Genomic DNA, 22,066 nt, shown 5'->3' with positions numbered 1-22,066 from the left:
TACAAGCTACAGTTTTAAAAATAACTATGCACAAAGAAACTTCACAGCACTGTTACAGTATTTGTAGGAGGAGGTTTTTCCCTTTTCTTTATCTTTCAAATTGTAACTTTATTATTTTAATACTGAGAAATACACAATAAAAGAAAATGAGTTTAGTTACTACCTTCACATTGATCTTTTATGTTTACAAAGTGCATCTGGAAACATTTCAGCGAGAGAAATAAAGGGAAAGTCATGAGAAAGTGATTTATACAAATACCTTTATTTTGTTTTTAGATGTAAGCAGTATACATTTGAGTAAGGAAGCTTCTCAAGTCCGATAGGGGAAAGGTTACAAAACATACATAAAAAATATTCATATCAAAAGCATGAGGATCCTTACATCTTTTTTTTAAAGAACAAGCACATTCATACAAATGGAAGGGTTGTGACAAAGAATTTTAAAGTTCAAGAGTCTGTCACAGTAATGAGGTATCAATAATGTGCAAGAGGAGTCTTGCAAGCTTCTCTCCTATCCATTGCTCACTGAAGTCTCATTCGTTTTTCAGGGGGGCCTTTGGTGCTCACTATCTGTTGGACGTTCTTTGTGGTCTCCTTCTCCTCAGATTTTACAGTTTCTGGTATAGGTTCTGCCTCTTTCTTTGTCTGATCCACTAGACATCAAAAGCAAATATTTTTTGGAGGGAGAGGAAGGCGGAGGGATGAGATCAATTTAGACAACAGTAATGTGACTAGTTTAGGCTCAAATTCATTTAGAACTGCCTATCTCAAGTTCTAAATTTAGCTGTTTTATCAGGCAGATATATAAGAACCTATTTACAAACCTAAAAACCTGATAACCCAGGCAAATTTGTGATCATGGAGAAAAACACGTGTCATTTAAATAAGACACTACCCATAAACAAGATACATAGTCTCTCCCAGGCTGAACAGATACTTCAATACCTATTTTCAATGATGAAACAGAACACCTCCTTTCACACTGAGATCTGAACTAAAAACAAACTCAAATCACCTTGGCTTCTCCACATCTCCTCAATACTTACTCTTCCCACTCCAACTGATCTTTTAAATACTCGTATCACTACCACAAAACAAAAGCACCATCTTTTGGCAGTTCAAGAGATCTCAAAATTAGGAGTAACAAATTACCATGAGAGTCTAGAAGGACAAAAGGACCACAGCTCATCTTATGTGCTATAGTTGTTACTGAGTTAAACAGACTGGTTTTATTTCAAGTTTCGTAAGAATATCAGGAATCATACCTGGGACAGGCTTTTCTCCAGACTTTTGCTATAATTAAAAAAAAAGGGGGGGGGAGAAAACAGGGGAGGTCAGCAAAGTTTTCTTCTTCTTGACTTCATAATTCTTATTAAAATTACACCTTCATTCAAATTATATCAAAAATGACTCCACCATGGACTCTGGAAAACAAACTGAGGGTTTCAGACGGGAGGGGGGTGGAGGATTGGGCTAGGCTGGTGATGGGTATTAAGGAGGGCACGTATTGCATGGAGCAGTGGGTGTTATACGCAAACAATGAATCATGGGACACTACATCAAAAACTAATAATGTACTGTATGGTGATAAACATAATAAAAAATTTTTTTTAATAAATGACTCCATAAAGAGGAACTACTATTCACGTACCATAAAAAGTAAATTTATCATTTTCTCTACTTATCCCCTTGTTCCAGAAAAGACACAAAACTAAAACTAGAACAAAAGAGTCAAACATAAACAATCCTCTCTTGAACATCTATCTACAGAGCCCTCTGTCTCTGCACCCATGCTATAATGTTTCACAAAAAGTAGCTAAGTAGGATCCAATGGGAGAGAACAATGGAGTCTTTCAAGACTCCAGAGGCATATTTGTTTAGGGGATATGAGCTTGAAGAAAGCAGAATAAAATACAGATGAACACCCCAACTTACAAAGATGGCAGGTATGGGTAGCAAAGAGGAAAAAGGTATTTTTCTATGAATATAAGGCTTCTGACAAGAGTACTATTAAAAATCAAACTACAGGGGTGCCTGCGTGGCTTGGTCGGGTAAGCATGGGGCCTGCTCAGTGGGGAGTCTGCTCCTCGCTCTCCGTCTGCCCTTCCCACCAGCTCATGCGCTCTCTCGCTCTCTCTCAAATAAATAAAATCCTTAAAAAAAAAATTTTTTTTTTTTAATCAAACTTCAGTAAAAAAATGATAGGGATATTACGAGTCAGGAACAAGGTCAGATCCTCCATTCTGTACAGCAGTTCTTTTATTTGATTACACTGTCATCTCCCTTTTCCTATTACCCAACTTAAATGCTTTAAAACACTTTCCCCCTCCTCCCTCCTCAAGGCTCACAACCTACCCTTCACTTGCAGCCAATGACTCTATATTCTACGTTTTTAAAAAAAGGATGTCAACACTCCAATTCCCCTCCCATCTATCTCCTTCAAACTCATGATTCCTTTTCCTATAAATGCACACATAAATACACATCAGAAGAAAAATGTTCTCTTCATTTTTAAGGTTAATGTTTCCAGGCATTTTCTGAATTTACATGGCCTCCCTAAGCTTTCTCATCTATTCCTATAACTAAAGACTACAAAATTTCCTGATATCACATGTTCCAGATTCATGCTACGACTGCCTACTAGCCTGTTTCAACTGCAAGTTCAAGGAAGTTACATTTAGTAAGATGAAAACTGAGCTCCATATTATTATCCGTTGTACAGAAAAGATTAACATAGAAAGCCTGAGGCTGTTATCCTTAGAAAAGCCAGCTTGCAAGGCTGGCCCTTGCTGATGACAGTGAACCTGCTGATGACTAGGAATTTTGGAATGTTCCCATCATTCCCTGATAGTGGTGTCTCACTGTTTGTAGACTGTACAATGTTGTTTAGGCTTGACATTTACTTCCCTTCCAGGAATGTGAATTTTGGTATGAGCTAGACAGAGTACCTACATGATGAACTCCTTCCCCTCTACCCAAAAAAACATGGGCACCAAGTCTCTTTAATGGACTTCCTTGAGCAAAAATACCACATACATGTTGCCTCAATTTCATTGTTGAAAGAAAAATGCACTTTGTGTAATCCCTAATGGGAAAGAGAGGATATAAGGAAGCCTGCACACGGGCCCCTCTGAACTCTACTTGTCTTCTACCTTAAATCTGGCTGTATATCCTTACTATGTCATTGTAATAAATCCAGTGGGATTTATTTTTTAATAAATCCTTTAAGCAAATCTCCAAACACGAGGGTGCTCGTGGAAACTTGCAACATAGCCACACTATCACACATCTTACGAATGTATTAGGATTTAAACATGTCTAAAATAATCTGAGGGAACAAAGAGTTTTTCTTACTTTGTAACAGGAGAGGAAATACATGGCATAACTGAGGAAGTGAGGAATTGAGAAATTGAGAGGGGGTTCTCTTCTACTGCTAGCACTAGAACCATCTGAACTATAATGGACACTGGAATGTATCTGGACATTTGAATAATGTTATTATGTACCCAATCCACTCCCTCATCTTTTCTAGTGAATAGTGTCAGACAAACTAGTAGGATATGGTTTCTACTGCTAGCACCAGAACCATCTGAACTATAATGGACACTGGAATGTATCTGGACATTTGAATAATGTTATTATGTACCCAATACACTCTCTCATCTTTTCTAGTGAATAGTGTCAGACAAACTAGTAGGATATGGTTTCAGATAGGAAAACAGAATGGGGCAACTTTCTGACAAAATTTCATCAGTAACCTTGAGATAAACCTAGCTGAATACTATGGTGTTCTAGCAGCTTCTGAAAACAGCACTGAAAAAACATTCATGGTAAAAGGCCCTGAACTCCCAACACACCAGTATCAGTGTTAACTTTCAGTAGTAACGAGAATTAAAATATGGATAAAGGAATTCCAAGGAAGCAGGCAGAACTTTTCTAATATTCTCCTGAGCACTTCTCATAGGGGCAACCCAGAAGCTCAACTGTCAAATACAATGGTTAAGTCCTGAGCTACAAATAGTTCTGGGAGACACAATGGGTAAAAAGGGAGTTCATAGAAGACTTCAAGTAAACCAAGAATCTATGTTCCTCTCTAGATCTGAGGAGAAATGTTTTAGGTAGAAAGAGCAGAGGGATTAACAATTCTAGAAAAAGCCATCTTTCTCCTAGTTCTGTTACATAGAGTTGGATACTCTCTTTGGGAGCTGGCTTTGGCCCTTGGATGGTTAAAAGATAGGTGGGGTTCTAGAAAATGACAACTGAAGTAGGATTACAGCTAAACCTTTAAAACAAAAATGGGGGCGCCTGGATAGCTCAGGCAGTTGAGTGTCCCACTCTTGGTTTCAACTCAGGTAGGGATCTCATGGGTCGGGAGATCAAGCCCTGCGTCAGCCTCCATCAGCCTCCACACTCGGTGGGTACTCTGCTTGAGATTCTCTCCCTTTCCCTCTGCCCCTCCTCCCTTTCATATGTGAATGCGTGCCCTCTCTCTCTAAAATAAATAAATCTTTAAAAATAAATAAATAAAAAGAAAAATGTAAAAAAACGCCACTGAAATGATATGGACTCTACAACCTGCTTCAAAATAATCGGGAGGAAGTAGAGAAAGAAGATATAAAACAAGACTGGCCACGTTTGATTGCTGAAGCTAGGTGACAGGTACATGGGGTTTTGTTTTTAATTATTCTCTTTACTTTCATATGCTATTTTAAATTTCTGTAACTTTCTATAAAGCAAAGTGTTTTTGTTTTAAGATTCAAGAGAGTCGGAAGTTTTCTACATTGTCCAGCCTAGCTCATCAGGATAGAAAAGCATGTGGGATTTCAGGCAGGAGTCCTAGCCAGAAAAAAAGAGGTCATTCAGCTGGAATACCTCAGAACCCAAACACAGCAGTAAGTTACTGATATTCTGGAGAATGGTCAATGAAAATAGAACCCTTAACAACAAATATTTAAGCCACTAATATTTAAGTCACAATCTTTCTTTTTCTATATTCTAAATTTTGGTTATCAATGAAAACCAAGTCTAAAACTAAGCCTGATCCAAATCGGCAAAGAAGTCAAACTCTCACTCTTCGCAGACAACATGATACTCTATGTAGAAAACCCAACAGGCTCCACCCCAAAATTGCTAGAACTCATATAGGGATTCAGCAAAGTCACAGGATATGAAATCAATCCACAGAAGTCAGCTGCATTTCTATACACTAACAATGAGACAAAAGAAAAGAGAAATTAAGATGTCGATCCCATTTACAATTGCACCAAAAACCGTAAGGTACCTAGGAATAAACCTAACCGAAGAGGTAAAGGATCTGTGCTCTAAAAATTATAGAACACATATGAAAGAAATTGAGGAAAACACAAAGAAATAGAAATACATTCCATGCTCATGGATTGGAAGAACAAATATTGTTAGAATGTCTATGTTACCCAGAGTAATCTACACATTCAGTGCCTATCAAAATACCATCAACATTTTTCACAGAGCTGGAACAAACAATCCTAAAATTTGGATGGAACCAGAAAAGACCCGGCATAGCCAAAGAATGTTGAAAAAGGAAACAAACTGAGGGCTTCAGAGGGGAGGAGGATGGGGGATTGGGATAGGCCGGTGATGGGTATTAAGGAGGGCACATATTGCATGGAGCACTCGGTGTTATACACAAATACACAAATAATGAATCATGGAACACTACATCAAAAACTAAGGATGTACTGTATGGTGACTAACATAACATAATAAAAAATTATTAAAAAAAAAATTGTGGAAGCATCACAATTCCAAACTTCAAGCTGTATTACAAAGTTGTAATCATCAAGACAGTATAGTGCTGACACAAAACAGACACAGAGATAATGGAACAGAATAGAGAACCCAGAAATGGACCCTCAACTCCCTGGTCAACTAATCTTTGACAAAGCAGTAAAGAATATCCAATGGAAAAAGGACAGTCTCTTCAACAAACGGTGTTGGGAAAACTGGACAGCCACATGCAGAACAATGAAACTGGACCACTTTCTTATACCATACACAAAAATAAACTCAAAATGGATGGAAGACCTAAATGTGAGACAGGAATCCATCAAACTCCTAGAGGAGAATACAGGCAGCAACCTCTTTGACCTAGGCTTCAATAAATGGTGTTGGGAAGACTGGGCAGCCACATGCAAAAGAATAAAACTAGACCAGTATCTTACACCATACATAAAGATGAACTCAAAATGGATTAAAAACATGAACATGAGACCTCAAACCACAAAACTCTAGAAGAAAACATAGGCCATAAGCTCCTTGACATCAATCTTGGAGGTAATTTTTTGGATTTGACACCAAAAGCAAACACATCAAAACCAAAAATAAACAAGTGGGACTACATCAAACTAAGAAGCTTTTTTTTTTTTTTTAAAGATTTTATTTATTTATTCGACAGAGATAGAGACAGCCAGCGAGAGAGGGAACACAAGCAGGGGGAGTGGGAGAGGAAGAAGCAGACTCATAGCGGAGGAGCCTGATGTGGGGCTCGATCCCATAACGCCAGGATCACGCCCTGAGCCGAAGGCAGACGCTTAACTGTTGTGCCACCGAGGCGCCCCCAAACTAAGAAGCTTCTGTACAGCAAAGGAAACCATCAACAAAATGAAAAGACAACCTACAGAATGGGAGAAAATATTTGCAAATCCTGTATCTGATAAGGGGTTAACATCCAAAATACATATAAAGAACTCCTACAACTCAACAGCAAAACAAAACAAAAACCCCAAACAACTCAATTAAAAAATGGGCAGAGGAGGTATGCCTGGGTGGCTCAGTCAGTTAAGCATCAGCCTTTGGCTCAGGTCATGATCCCAGGGTCATGGGATCGAGTCCTGCATCAGGCTCCTTGCTCAGCGGGGAACCTGCTTCTCCCTCTGCCTGCTGCTCCCCCTGCTTGTGCTCTCTCTCTGACAGATAAATAAATAAAATCTTAAAAAAAAAAAAAAAAGGGAAGAGGAACTGAGTATTTTTCCAAAGACATACAATTGGCTAACAAGTAGCATTAAAAGGTGCTCAACATTCTAATCATCAGGGAAATGCAAATCAAAACCAGAATGAGATATCCCTTCACACCTATCAGAATGACTATCATCAAAAAGACAAGAGGTTACAAGTGTTGGCGAGGATGTGAAGAGGGAACCCTGATACACTGTTGGTAGGAATATAAACTGGTACAGCCAGTATGGAAAGCAATACAGAGGAGTCCCAAAAAATTAAAAATAGAAATACATGATCCAGCAAGCCCACTTATGAGTATATATCCAAAGAAAATGAAAACAGGATATTGGAGATAACTGCATTCCCACGTTTCCTGCAGCATTACTCAACAATAGCTAAGATACAGAAACAACCTACAATCTGTCAAAAAATGAATGGATAAAATGTGGTATGAAACTGAATATTACTCAGCCATCAGAAAGTAGGAAATACTGCCATTTGCAGAAAAAAAGATTAATCTTGAGGGCATTATGCTAAGTGAAATAAGTCAGAAAGAGAACGCGAAATATTCTATGTATCACTTATACGTGGAATCTAAAAAGGCCAAATTCATAGAGAGTAACATGATGATTATCAGTGGCTTGAGTGGTTGGCAGGGGAAATGGGAAGGTGTTGGTCAAAGGGTATAAATCTCCAGTGAAAACATGAATAAGTTCTGGGGATCCAATTACAGCTTGGTGGTTATAGTTAATAATACTGTATTATATACTCAGAAGTTGCTAAGAGAGTGAACCTTAAATGATCTCACCACAGTAAAGAAATGGTAATTACGTGACATGATGGAGGTGTTAGCTAATGCTACGGTCATCGTTTTGCAATACATAAGTGTATCAAGTCAACGCACTGTATACCTTAAACATACATAATGCTGTACACCAGTTATATCTCAATAAAGCTGAAAACAAAGTTTACTACTAAGTATTCTTTAATGCTATTGTTAATGGAATTGCTTTCTTAATTTCCTTCTCAGTTCATTGTTAGTGTATAGAAATGCAACTGATTTTTTAGTGATTCTCCAGCCTGAAACTTTTCTGAATTTGTTGGTTAGTTCTAACAGCTTTTTAGTGGAATCTTTAGGGTTCAGTATGTATAAGATCATGTCAGGGATCGTGTAAAGAGACAATTTTACTTCTTTTCCTATTTGAATGCCTTTTCTTTCTTTTTCTTGCTTAAATTCTTTGGAAGAACTTCCAGTACTATGTTGAATAGAACTGTGCAAAGTGGGTATCCTTGTCTTGTTTCTGATCTTAGAGGAAAAACTGTTTTTCAACCACTGAGTATGTTAGCTGTGGGTTTATCATATATGGTCTTCATTATGTTGAGGCATATTCTTTTCGTATCAAGTTTGTTGAATGGTTTTTATCATAAAAGGGTGTTGAATTTTGTCACATGCTTATTCTGCACCTACTGAGATGCTTGTGTGATTTTTAACCTTTGTTCTGATAATCATCAGTTATCAGTATACCATCAAGATTGATTTCAGTATGTTGTATCATCCTTGCATTCCAGGGATAAATCCCACTTGATCATGGTGTATGATTCTCTTAACGTGCTGTTTAATTCAGTCTGCTAGTATTTCGTCGAGGATTTTTGCATCTGTTTTCATCATGGATACTGAACGTAGTTTTCTTTTCTTGTAGTGTCTCTGTCTGTCTTTGGTATCAGATAAATGCTGCCCTCATACAATGAATTTGAAAATGTTTCCTTCCTCTTCAATTTTTGAAAGAGTTTGAGAAGGACTGGTGTTAATTCTCTTCAAATGTTTGGTAGAATTCACCTATGAAGTCTTCTGGTCCTAGACTTTTCTTTGTGGAGAGGTTTGTGATTACTAATTTAAACATCCTACTCATTTTTGGTCTGTCCAGATTTTCTGTTTCTTCATGCCTCTGAGTTGGTAGGTTGTACATTTCTAGGAATTTCTTATAGGTTTTCCAGGTTTTTTTAAGGTTTTCCAATTTGCCAGCATATTATTGTTTATATACAGTCTCTTAATGATCCTTTCGTTTCTGTCTCCTCTTTTATTTCTAATTTGATTTGAGTCTGTTAGTCTAGTTAAAAGTTTGTCAATTTTATCTTTACAAAACACCAACTCTTAGTTTCATTTTTTTCTAGAGTTTTTCTAGTCTCTATTCATTTGTTTTTGCTCTTATCTTTTTCATTTCTTTCTTTTTGCTAACTTATATGTGAAAATTAAACAATACACTGCTGAACAACAAATGGTTCAAAGAAAAAATCAAAAAGTAAACCAGAAATTATCTGGAAAGAATTAAAAATGAAAACACAACATACCAAAACTTATGGGGTGCAAAAAGAGCAGTACTAAGAGTAAAGTTTATAGTAATAAATGCCTACATTAAAAAGGAAGAAAGCTCTCCAAGCAATCTTAAGTTTACAGCTCAAGGAACTAGAAAAAGAACAACAAACTAAAGATTTCTGGTTTCTGAGAAATCTGTCCATTATTATGAGTATGTCCATTAATTAATGTGAACATTAATATGTCCATTAATGCTCTTTCATATTTCTGGTTTTGTGTGTTCTGTTCCCATTTTCTACATCAGAACTGTCCAAAAGAAACATGTAAGCCACAAATGCAACCTGGTACTTACATCTTTTTACTCCGTACCCCATCCCTCAACTCTTTGAACCCAGTATGCATTTTATACTTACATCACAGCTCAATTTACACAGGCTGTGTTTCAACTGTTCAATAGTCACATGTGCCTAATGGCTACTGTACTGTGCAGGTCTTTCATACCCCAGCCTCCCTCATATATACTATGTACTGGCTGAATGGTCAACCACACCAAACCTCCTATACTGTCATGGTTATTCATATCCCTATACACACTATAATTTCTTTATTTATTCAACAGACACTATTTTATCTTCAAATGCAATTCATGAGAGTTCTCTAAATTGACTTTCCTGTCCCACATTCCATTCTGTCCTCCACTCCTGTCACCACATGACCATTCCAATAGCACACAGTGGAGTCAGGGAAAGGGGAAGGGAAGCCCTGTTCTAAAGTCATCTTAAAGTGTGAAAAATCTCATTTAATCTAAAACCAACCTGAAAATCTTAGTCCCCCTCAAAAGAAAAACAGTATATATGACCTGGTGTGTACAAGGCCCTGTAGATGTCTGTATCAACTGAGACTAACCAGGAGAATAACATATTCACATATTCCGTCTCGTACCTACTTCACTTCAAAAGCTCACTTAGCAGAATGGCAGGTGGATTCGTCATTGCTATTACGCTAAATAACGTAATAGAATTCATATAACTTAATCATCAATATGATGTAACTCTATGTATTACTCCTCCATTTATTATGCCAAACCCTCTACCTCGAAGTGTTCTTTTTGTTACAAAAGTTTTCTGTTTCTTAAGTTTACTTATAATCTCTACACCCAACATGGGGCTCAAACTCACAACACCAAGATCAAGAGTCACATGCTCTACCAATTTAGCCAGCCAAGCGCCACTTGTTACAAAAGTTTTAACTAGTCTATCATTTAAGGACTTAGATATCTACTACACCAGGCTGAAAGGCAGCATACAGAGTAAAAATAGCATGAGTTTCAGATTCTAGTTTAGTTAGTTACCATCTATGACACTTGCAGCAACTTTGGAATGAGAATGTGATATATAAGCAGTCCTTAGTTTCTGAAGATTCAAACAGAAAATAAACTTAAAAGCACAGAACAGTGTTAATTCCATTCCCTTTACCCACTGCCTCCATTAAGTCTTTGAAAACCTTTCCTTTGATTCAGAGACCCTTTTTTCCCCCAGAGACCATTTTTAACTAATGAGGAAAGTCACTATTTTTAGGTCACAACTGCATCAGTTCTCAATTAAAAATAAATATTCCAGGAAAAAGTGTCAAATCAAAATTAACCACATGCATTCTCATTACCTGCACAAATTTAGGTGGAAATTTCTGTCTAAGGTCTAGGAGTAAAGCATCCACACGTTGTCTCTGAAAAATAGAGCTTGGTTCTTCTTTCCTTTTGGCTTTAGGTTTGACTTTATCTATTAAAATATGAAGTCCAAATCAAAACACTGCCTAATTAGTTTGGTGGCTTACATTTTACAAATCTTTGTCCACCATGAATATACTCAAACATCATTATTTTTTTTAGCAAGTCCTAGGTTTTATTTATTACTATTACTATTATTATTATTATTAACATATAACATATTATTTGGTTCAGGGGTATAGGTCTGTGATTCATCAGTCTTACACAATTCACAGTGCTCACCATAGCACATAAACATCATTATTTTTAATGGCTACTATTCCAAAGATTATCCCCCAAAATAAATTAAACACAACAAATAGGAACCAGTGTTCTTAACTCTTCCCTCTTAAATGAAGTTAACATTTTAAAAACTGATTAAGTCTTTTAAAGATACTTCAGTTTTCGTATGTAAGCATAGACAGACATTAAGAATTTTAAGGCTAACATTTTCCATAATTACCTAAATCACAATCCAGATTATGGATTTGAAATTATCTTGTGTATGTTTTAAGTGTATTAAATGGTCTTCCCACAAAACCTAATAGGTACAAATGGAAATGCAATGTTCATAAGCTCAAGTTATCATACTCGATTATGAAGACTATAATTCACCGAAAAAAACAGGACAAACCAAACAACAGCAGATCATAAAGATAAGAAAGAAAAGAACTTGCAAGAGAAATTCTGAAATTAATCACGTGTGGAACTTTCCCCAGAAGGGAGCTGTACTGGGGGACTATCTATAAATGAAGAGTTGCCAGTTTAAGTTTTATTCCAAACATTTCATTAGAATAGGGCAAACAGCTCTTGAAAGAAGTTTATTCAACAGATGCAGACTTTCCTATGTCAAATGTTGCTGCCTGTACCTATTAAGAATAAATATAACTATATCTGAAAGACCATTCATTCCACAAGTCTGAATTCTATTCAAAGGCTACTTTTCCCTCAGTAATTTATTGAGTTGCTATTTCTCAGAGAAGGAAATTCAAAATATAGGTATACTGCTATAGACACATTTCTAGAGCACTTCTACTGTAAAATATGGTGCAGAAGCAGGAGACTAGCATCTATGAAAACCAGGGGACCTCGCATCACAGCAGGTAATAACATGGAAAGATGAGAAAACAGACTGGTCATCTGGAGATAGGGCTATAAAAGCATATCCCCTACTTTGAAGATGGGAGATTCAGGTTCCAGATTTCAAGATGACTCAACAGTTAGGTAAGCAGGATACATACATCATCATGACTCATTTCTCATCACTGATATCCTCTATATGTTCCAAGTATTTTAAAACCTTGACTCAACTTACCAAAGATTACCAGTTACCTACAAATTAAAATTTCTACCTGTTCCTATGGGAAAGCTAGTATTACCACATCTAGTTACATGAATCACAGCTACAAAAATATCATTCTATGAAGTCTTCTTTCTAAATCAATAGTTTTTTTCCTATAGAAAACAGCTTCATTCTCAGAATACCAAAAAGTGTTCTTAGGTGGTCTAGGTGTTCTACCCACCTTGTTCTTCATGATCTTTGAAGTGCCACCAATACCCTTTGGAAGGATGATATCGACAGTATGACATAGCTTCATCAAAAGCTGACTGAATGCCATGCACTGCAGTAAGCTTGTAAAAAGAAAACAAATTCTGAATGTCTCATTACATCAACTAAAATCTCCAAAGTAAATACTCACAATATTACATATGCAAAGACAGTAATTTTCTGTTTCATTTTGGTTTTTTTAGAACTTGAATAGCTATAGAGCTGGGGCTGTGATGTATACTTTTAACATGGACTTGGCCCATAGAAACCAATGTTCGAGACATTCTCGTAGTCAACTCTTCATGCCAACATACACAGGGAGAAAAGCTTCTGTCTGATTCTTGGAAACAAGGTAGCTCAATTAAAAGTTTTGTTTAGTGTTTCAAGAATGTGAAATACTTACCACCCTAGAGTTTATAACTGACCCCAAGTCTGGTGCTTGATAGATCACTCCAGCAATGATATAGTAATCAGCCAGTGGGATAACTAAAGCAGTGAAAATACAAACATTCATGATTATAGCTACGCACACAAACTGCTAAATAGATTCTCATAAAAAGAATGACTAAAATTTGTTATTTTCCCATGTTAAAGCTTAAGGCAGGGTTTGGCAATTCCTATTTTTGTAAATAAATTTATACTGGAAAACAGCCATACTCATTCTTTTATATTATTATCTAAAGCTGCTATGACACTAGTTGAGTAGCTGTTACAGACACCCTAAGGCCCACAAAGCCTAAAATATTTACTCTCTAGACCGTCACAGAAACAGTTTGCCAACTAAAGCAGTGCTTCTCAAATGCGAATGTGCATCTGAATCACCTAAGTATCTTGTTAAAGTCAGATTCTTACTCAGTAGGGACAGTGCATTTCTAGTAAGTTCCCAAGTGATCCAACGCTGCTTTTAGTCACCTACACTTCGGGGAGTAAAACCTCAGAGTGAGAGACTTAGGGCTTATGGTGAATATATCAGATGCACCGAACTTGCCAACGTATCCCATTCCTGGGTCCTAAGGAATAAAACAGCTGCTAGTGAAGCTGGTACCACCTTTGTCACTTCCATACCTTGAACCCTCTCATCATGGAAATCTTGTTCCTGGTCTTGCCTTTGTTCTAAGGTTCTTTTTTTCTGCTGGGAAGGGATTTTAGATCATTAGATTTTGAAATTAAATGTGGATTCTTAACTCTGGAACCACAACTTCTTTAGCAAGGCATTCTCTGAAATCAATACCAGGGTGAAGGTTTTTCCTAAATGTCTTGATGAGATTATCTAATGAGGAGATGGAGCTGGTCATCTCCGGAATAGGAACTAGCTCGCTGATTCAAAGTCGAATCTGAATTCTATACTCTTCAGTGTGATTTCTAAAGCAAGTTTATGTTTGGTAATATAAGGTAGGTAAGAATTTCGGTTGAATGTGTCAATGAGGATTTTTTTTATTTTTATTTTTTAAGATTTTATTTATTTGACAGAGAGAGAGGCAGCGAGAGAGGGAACACAAGCAGGAGGAGTGGGAGAGGAAGAAGCAGTCCTCCCACTGAGCAGGGAACCCGATGCAGGGCGCAGGGCTCGATCCCAGGTCCCCGGGATCACGCCCTGAGCCGAAGGCAGACGCTTAATGACTGAGCCACCCAGGCACCCCTCAATGAGGATTTTTAATTGCTCCTCTATGAATTTAGTGCAACTGCATCTACCATGCATTTTTTAAAAGAATTAGACTCAGTGGCTTGAGAGAAGTTACGTAGGATGCTCGAGGTTCCCAAAAACTATCCTCACAAAAGAGGCGGCTTCAATGTAGTGAGTTACTACTTTGTTAGTGCTTGGAGAGTTGTCCTTGAGCACCTCGGAAGACTCCTGGTCTCCAAGCATGTGACTAGTATAACTGGGCTTTTGAAACATTTCCTAAGTAGTAAATTTATGCCTGCTGTATTACTGTGCCTAGACAATTTGTACAAATGATATGATTACAGTGGAAACCTCATTTCCTTCTGAGAGTCTGAAATTTTGGCAGGCAAAGGATGTCCACAGGATTACCCCTCAAAAAAAATTCTGAACTTTGAGTATCAAAAGGACTTTCCTAAGCAGACATATGATATGTGTGCGGGGGCTGCCAGAGGAAGGATGCACTTGGTGTAGCCCCTTGCAGAAGGGAAAGCAAAGGAAGCTTATACATGGATTCCTACAGATCCCACTTGATATGGCTTTTTTCCTTATTGATCTGTCTGTGGATCCTTATTGTGCTGCCATAACAAACCTTAGGTATAACTAACATACCCATAGGCTGAGTCTGCTCAGTTCTCTTAGCAAAGCAATGAACACGTATGTGGTCTTGGGGACCCCCAAAACCAGAACGCAATCCAAAAAGCAGAATATGCAGCTCAGAAAGTTAGGTAAATCATAGTATTTTAAGAAGAAAATTACGCCGAAGTTTACATTTTTACCTTGGGTAGGGGACTGCCGCTGTTGCTTCCGAATAATAAAAAGAATGGGCTCTTGAGCGTGTAAAAGGATATACTCCACTCCAACCATCTGACTGAAAACAGAACACAGACATCCAGAGATCTATGGCTGCCCTACAAACAACTGTGTAGAACAGTCAGATTATTATATAAAAGTAGAACACTGTAAATCAAATTAAAACTGCCTATGTTTGATATTAAAAACTGGCTGTCCAATAAAACTGGCTATTTTCCCAGGCAGGCAGAATATAAAGACGTGATTTTTAAACAACAAAGTTTCTCTACAAAAATCCACGATAAACTTAAATCTGAGTATTTTCAATCATGAAAGTACACTGAAAAGTACACATTTCAAAAAAGACAACTAAAATACGGCAACGCTTCCTGAGATGTAAAATCTAAAAATACATAGTACATGAAGACCACGCATGTCTTGACCATATATTTCAACTACATATTCTATCCAACAAGAAAACATCAAAAACCTTATTGCTGCCTCCGACAAATTTTTTGACCTGACAGACTGTTTAAAAGCAACCGTAAGTTGTCTTAATAGTCGTAAATATTTGCCTCTTAAAAGCTATTTAAAATACCTCAGAAATTTAATTTTAAGAACCCCTCTCTGATGTTTAGGTGACAAATGAAAAACTGTATTACACAAGTGTTTCAGAAACTTTTGTTATACCAATAAGTTTTTAATTACTTAGCATCCAAAGTCTGAAGAACCTTACTTTGCAATTGTCAAGCTAAGATTCTGTCATACGAAGAAAAATCTATTATAAGCCAGACTATGGTTTAAGACATTAAATTTGATGTTAAAGAGACCATAAGTATGGTCACCTGGTAGAGAACAATTGCACTGCTAAGATCTCTAATTGGATCTGCATCTAAACCTCAGAGCTATATTTTAACAGGATATTAATATATGAAATTATACAGAAAAGCCTTCCTAGGTTATAAGTGACTACTGATAATTCCTTTGCATGTCAAATTTGTATACACATCCCCAAAAAACTCCAGTTCTTCCAAAACTTCTACTCTGTACTTCACTATCATAGCTTGAAAGAACCATCGATTTCAAAATCTCTAATGGGCAAAGATAAAAACTTCTTATAATAACTTACTTTAAGTGTTCTAATGTTAGCCTCTGCATTTTGACCACCTCATTATTACATGTCCTGTCGTAAAAAGGATTACTTCTTTCTGAAAAGTAATCCAGGACACTTCCACTGTTCAAAATGGGGATCCAGGAACTGTCAACCCAAGAGATTCCCAGCAGATTATCTAAAAGAAAGAAACAAAATGATAAAGGATGAGAAAAAAGAAAAACCAATCCAATATTTATTATGCATCTAATGCAGGAGGCACTATGAATTTAAGAATGGCATGGATCCTAACCTACATAATCTCATGGAAGGGCTAAGTGTGCAAGAAAGCAATGACAATGACATGGTAAGTGCTATAACAAAGGTATGAATAAATGTGTTACCAGAGCACAGTAGAAGGAGAATACCTTCCCTGAGGGAACAGGAATGATTTTTCACAGGGTAAGGAGGAGGTGGGTTTTGGTACTACATGTTAAAAAATAAATAGAAGTTTACCATGGACCAAAAAAAGGGGCAAATTAATTCCAAGCAGAGAGAATGCGCATACAAAGTAGAGAAATATAGACATATATGGTTAGAAAATAATTTGATTAGGTGAAGTTATAGGACTTGAAATCTAGAAAAATCTTGCTCAAAAAATTGAAAACCCTGAGTTTTTATATGTTCAAAATTTTTCAAACATACATGCCAAAGAAAACATTCACAGCCACCAGTTTCAGACCTCCCAATTAGGGACAGAAATAAGTTAGGAAGCTATTAATACAGAGGAGATAATGATGCAAAAGTTATGAAGCAAGTGAGAAGTAGAATGCCCTTAATTACAGCCATACAATTTCATATTTTGCAATAGAATTAACTCTTTAATATTTCAAAATGCAAAAAGAAAAAAAAGACATGGTGAATAGAACTAGATAGCTTTATTAATGAGCTTTTATTGGCTACTGACTGCAATAATGTTCCATATCACTGACAATACTAAATCCCATTAGGTGTAAGTTATGAACAACAAAATGCCTATTAATACTAGTTGAAAAAGGAAGAATTGAAAACTTTAACCTCTCCTAAACTGTAACTGCTTCTGGCACCTTTGAAGAAGTCAGACCTAATTCAAGGCAACAAGCAGTTCTAAGGGAAATTAATCAAATGAGAAAAAGTAATTTTATAAAACCAAAATGCACCATGTATGTTGTAAAACAAAGGAAAAAAACAAACAGATGAAGTATGTGAATGATCAAATAATCAATATAGACCATTAAGATGGTTCATCATAAATATATCATGCCATAACCAAATATCTAACATGCCAGGAAATAACGTTTTCAGAAAAAGACAGATTTTTTTTTAATGAAAAGTAACTAAGGATAATCATTACTCTCAGTTTTAAACACTACAGTTCAGTTAATAAAGTAGTTTTGTTCGAAGCAACTTTCTTATACATTTTTTTTATTTCCTTAGGAATAATTATATAAAAGCATTTGTGGGGCGCCTGGGTGTTTCAGTTGGTTAAGCACCTGCCTTCAGCTCAGGTCATGATCCCGGGATCCCGGGATCCTGGGATCGAGTCCCACATAGGACTCCCTGCTCCACAAGGAGCCTGCTTCTCCCTCTGCCCTCTGCCACTCCCCCTGCCTGTGCTTTCTCTGTCAAATAAATAAAAAGAAATCTTAAAAAAAAAAAAAAAAGGCATTTGACAATTATAGGTTTGTTTCTCACATAATGGAAACTATGTCTACATAGTTACAATATTACAGACCATTTCAGCATAGGTAGAAGAATAATCTGCAGAAACGAATAAATATGTAATTACAGATTCTACCTACCAACAATTATGGAGTCAACAGCTATGGGCATAGGTGATGAGGACCTGGTGGAAGGCAACGGCAATGCACAGGAAGATAAGGACGAAACTGACATTTTTAGGGAGAAAACAGACAATTTCCTGAATGACCAATGATAAAGCCAGAGAACTTAGGAACCAATAACTCATTTAGTAAAGAAACGATAATGATTTTGGCTTTGATATATTGAGTTTCTTTTTTTTAATGATTTTTTAAAATTTATTTGCCAGAGAGAGAGAATACAAGTACGGGGTCGAGGGAGCAACAGGCAGAGGGAGAAGCAGGCTCCCCACTGAGCAAGGACCCTGATGTGGGACTCGATCTCAGGACCCTGGGATCATGACCTGAACCAAAGGCAGATGCTTAACTGACTGAGCCACCCCAGTGTCCCTGGATGTACTGAGTTTAAATATGGAATCAGACTCTAGGAATTTAGGAGGAATTATAAATTTTTTCTGCTACAAGTGACTGTTCAGTGTATTTTCCCTATAATTTTCTTCACCAAGCTGTATTCTGATCAGCAGTCATGTCATATTTTCCCCATTTTGTAAACTAATCAAAGAGGAAAAATCAGGCAAGTATGGCCTATGAGACCAATACAAACACAATATTATTCACCACTTCTGAACACTGTGCCAGGCACTACTTTAACCACTATACCAAACAATACTTCAAGGAGGTTGGTACTTATATAGATACTATATCTATGTGCTAGATTGTATACGTGAAATGCTTTTAGCACACTGTAATAACCAAGTAAATGTTAATTATGATGTTGGTGGCAGTGCCAGTAATCAATTTATTTTAAAATTACAATGACCAAATTTACTTCTAGCTTAATCAAAGCTGTTCTAGCTTGTACCTCTCCCCCCCAACCCAGTTTATGACTTTTTTAAAAATAGAAATCCCTTTCATTCTCAAAAAGGTGTGAGTTTAGAAGATAATTTTGTCAGGCTAAGTTGAACTCATTTCAAATGTCAGTATCTCTACAAAGCCTTTCTCTACTTTGCAAGACAGAATAATGGCTTCTTTCCCTATNNCCTTTGTTCTCACAGCATTTTTTATACTTTTATTAATACTCTTCATATTGTAACCCAGAAATACACATGTGTTCCCATGAAATTTGACTTTCCCATGAATTAGACAACTGGGGCTATGTTTTACTCATCAGGAACTTGCACAGGACCAGATGTAAAACAGTCAGCAAATGTTTATTAATTTATTATTGAAGGCCAAGGACAAGTTACTCTACTGGTCATAGATTTACACATACACAAAAATCCAAGGATGTTCAGTTATAAAATGATTAACTGAGATTACAAGGGTTGTATGTGGCTGAGAAATAAAATATTATCCGTCCTATTTGGGGACTACCTGTGACCACAGCCCCATTAAGAGAATATACTTCTGGGGCGCCTGGGTGGCACAGCGGTTAAGCGTCTGCCTTCGGCTCAGGGCGTGATCCTGGTGTTATGGGATCGAGCCCCACATCAGGCTCCTCTGCTATGAGCCTGCTTCTTCCTCTCCCACTCCCCCTGCTGTGTTCCCTCTCTCGCTGGGTGGCTCTATCTCTGTCGAATAAATAAATAAAATCTTAAAAAAAAAAAGAGAGAATATACTTCTAAGTCAAGCCGACTCTAACCACTTCTTACCACCTCCACTGCGGACCACCACCCTAGTCCCAGCTACCTCCAAATTTCCTTGCATTATAGGAATGACCTTGTAACTGGTCTCCCTAATCTCACCTTTACCTTCCTACACTGTTCTTAGCAGCCAAGATGATTCTTAAAAACAGTAAGTCAGATTATGTTCATCCCCTCTGGTCAAAACCCTCCAGTGGCTCTCCAATTTACCCAGTGGAAAAGCCAAAGACCTTACCATGGCTTGCAATCCCTATATGATCAAGTCACCAATTCTCTCTCTGACCTCATCTCCTTCCCAACTCCTCTCTTCACTCGGCTTCAGCCACACGGACCTTACTTTTCTTCTAACACACCGACATGCCCCCACCTTAGAGCCTTTGCAATGAGGGTAACAAATCTAAGTAAAACATTGTGAAAGGTAAGTATCTGAAAACGCTCTGATGGACCTAATGTTTCTTTTTTAATCAGCAGCAAGGAAACATGTCAACATAGCCTAAGTACAGCTTTCTATCAGCAAGTAATGAAATTAGGCACTTGAAACTCTCACACTGAAAAACAAACATAAAAACACTGCACAGAAATGCTGAAGATCACTGGACATTCTGAATAAATATAAATGAGAATATATTTCTATTAACTGCGCTAGACTCCAATTTGGTTAATAAAGAAAAAGGCATCTCAAAACACTTCGCTTTAATAATCAGGTATAAACAAACAAAAATAACCCTACGTAAAAACGATAAGGAACTATTGTAGTTAAACATCTTTTGAGGAAAGCCCTTTTTCTTTAAACTGCTGGGGGTGAGAGGTCTTGCAACTAGGTATAAAAATTCACACTTCCTTTAAGGAAAAATATACAAAGTTTCAAATGGAAAGAAATACAGGTTGAGAGTCTCATACAAGTGCAAGAAGTTTTGTGGAAGCCACCACCACAACAGTAAAAAAACAAAGATATTCATGGGCGCTCTCTCAGTCTCATGAATTTTTCTCACTCTCATAAAAGGTTACTTCCATGACACCTCCACCCAACCTGGAGAGACCTGGACAGTTTGGAACGAAGTTCTCACGCTTCAAGCTGTGTTTTAACCGCCCTTCGTTCACTCTTTGGTATCCCAGCGCACAATTCCTAGGCTTTTTTTTTTTTCCAAATTCACTGACAAAGATGTGTGTACGTGTGCTGAAAAGAGAATGTACGGCCTATCTGGTACAGAGATCAAGTAGCTAAGGGACTGTGTCTCCCTGTATTTATTCACTGATTCAACAAATACCTGAGGTACCTTTACAATTCAGCTGTGAAAAAGGACCGATCCCTGCCCTCAGTAACGCTGGGTGTTCGATGCAAGGTATTACTGACTCAAAATAAATCTAACAGAAGAAAATTTTATGGATTCATGCCCAAAGACGCGAGGGGCGCAGGGTCAGGAATAAGGCAGCTCCCACGCGCAGTCCCAGGACATGAACCAAATCACGTCATCCCACCTCCCTCTCTGCCCAAAAGTCGTCCCTTCGCCCGGACAGAACAGCCCCAGTCTTGTGGAGGTGTGTGTGTGTGCAACAATACTGCAGGTCTGAGGGCTCGAAGCCCAGAGCTTCTTCCAACCCCTTCGTCTTGAAGCTTAGTAAGAGACCCCTGAGGAGCCAGGGAAAACAAGTTTTCGCCAGATTAGAGCCTTGGGTTGTCCACAGAAACCATTCATAAACGCTTGGGAGTCATCACAAAAGAACCTGAATCTTGACCCCGCGAGCTATAAACCCCCAAACCAGGCCCCAACCAATCAGGAAACAAGGAGTAACACCGCCAGTTACCTCGGATATCAACCGCCGCCATAATTCCAAAAGCGCTCGCAGGTTCTCCTTCCGGCGTGCCGTAAACGTAACAACTCCGACGACGGAAGGGGCGCGCGGCGGACCGCAGGGTTGGTCAGGAACGTAAGGAGGGGAGGAGACTGCGTAGCCTGGGTGGAGGCCTGGAAAAGGGAGGAGGGTAGGGGCGGGGCGTGGAGGAGGGGCTGAGACCGGGAGGAGGAGGAAGCGGAGAGAAGCCCGGTTGGGGAGGGGAGGCGGGGCTGGGAAAGAGAGGGGCGGGGCTGGGCCGGAAGGTGAACAGGAAGCAGAGAGGTGAGGACGGAGGCTGCGAGGTGGGAAAGGGTGGGGAGGAGGGAGCGGGGGCGGGGAGGAGGGAGCGGGGGCGGGGAGGAGGAAGGGAAGAGGCTCCGATTAAGCACTCGGGTAAAAGAAATTTGCCGACCTTGAGGAAAAAGAGACTGAACGGAGTCCTGCCCCTCTCCCACCACTGAGAGATTCAAAAATTGGACCTTGATCTTTTGTGATCGTTAAAAACAATAAGGCATTCTGATTATGCAGAGTTGCTGGGGAGCATCTGCAATTTTAAAAGCTCCCTCAGGTGTATACAAAGGGC

General features: G+C 38.1%; 1 protein-coding gene across 1 annotated transcript; it reads right to left on the bottom strand.

Moving 5' to 3' along the window:
• Positions 1-243: 243 nt before the first annotated feature.
• MED6 (mediator complex subunit 6) lies at positions 244-21,601 on the bottom strand. Its single transcript, XM_008700181.2, has 8 exons — positions 21,454-21,601; positions 16,185-16,344; positions 15,043-15,134; positions 13,007-13,089; positions 12,578-12,686; positions 10,952-11,067; positions 1,266-1,293; positions 244-653 (listed from the first exon to the last, which is right to left on the bottom strand). Exons 1-8 carry the CDS (start codon positions 21,473-21,475, stop codon positions 523-525), a joined length of 741 nt encoding a protein of 246 aa, XP_008698403.1. The 5' UTR covers positions 21,476-21,601; the 3' UTR covers positions 244-522.
• Between the last annotated feature and the right edge of the window lie 465 nt (positions 21,602-22,066).

The sequence above is a fragment of the Ursus maritimus genome, unplaced genomic scaffold, assembly GCF_017311325.1.
Source record: "Ursus maritimus isolate PB19 unplaced genomic scaffold, ASM1731132v1 scaffold_25, whole genome shotgun sequence".
NCBI classification, from domain to species: domain Eukaryota; kingdom Metazoa; phylum Chordata; class Mammalia; order Carnivora; family Ursidae; genus Ursus; species Ursus maritimus.
This window is presented reverse-complemented; position numbering and strand designations above follow the sequence as displayed.

What these genes read in the sequence shown, in the direction of transcription:
- MED6 (XM_008700181.2), bottom strand. Translation starts at nt 21,475, where the DNA reads ATGGCGGCGGTTGATATCCGAG. An exon ending in GCGGCAGTCCCCTACCCAAG is followed by an intron (nt 13,090 to 15,042) that starts GTAAAAATGTAA and finishes TCACTGCTTTAG; the next exon opens with TTATCCCACTGGCTGATTAC. An exon ending in TGGAGAAAAGCCTGTCCCAG is followed by an intron (nt 654 to 1,265) that starts GTATGATTCCTG and finishes TTTGATGTCTAG; the next exon opens with TGGATCAGACAAAGAAAGAG.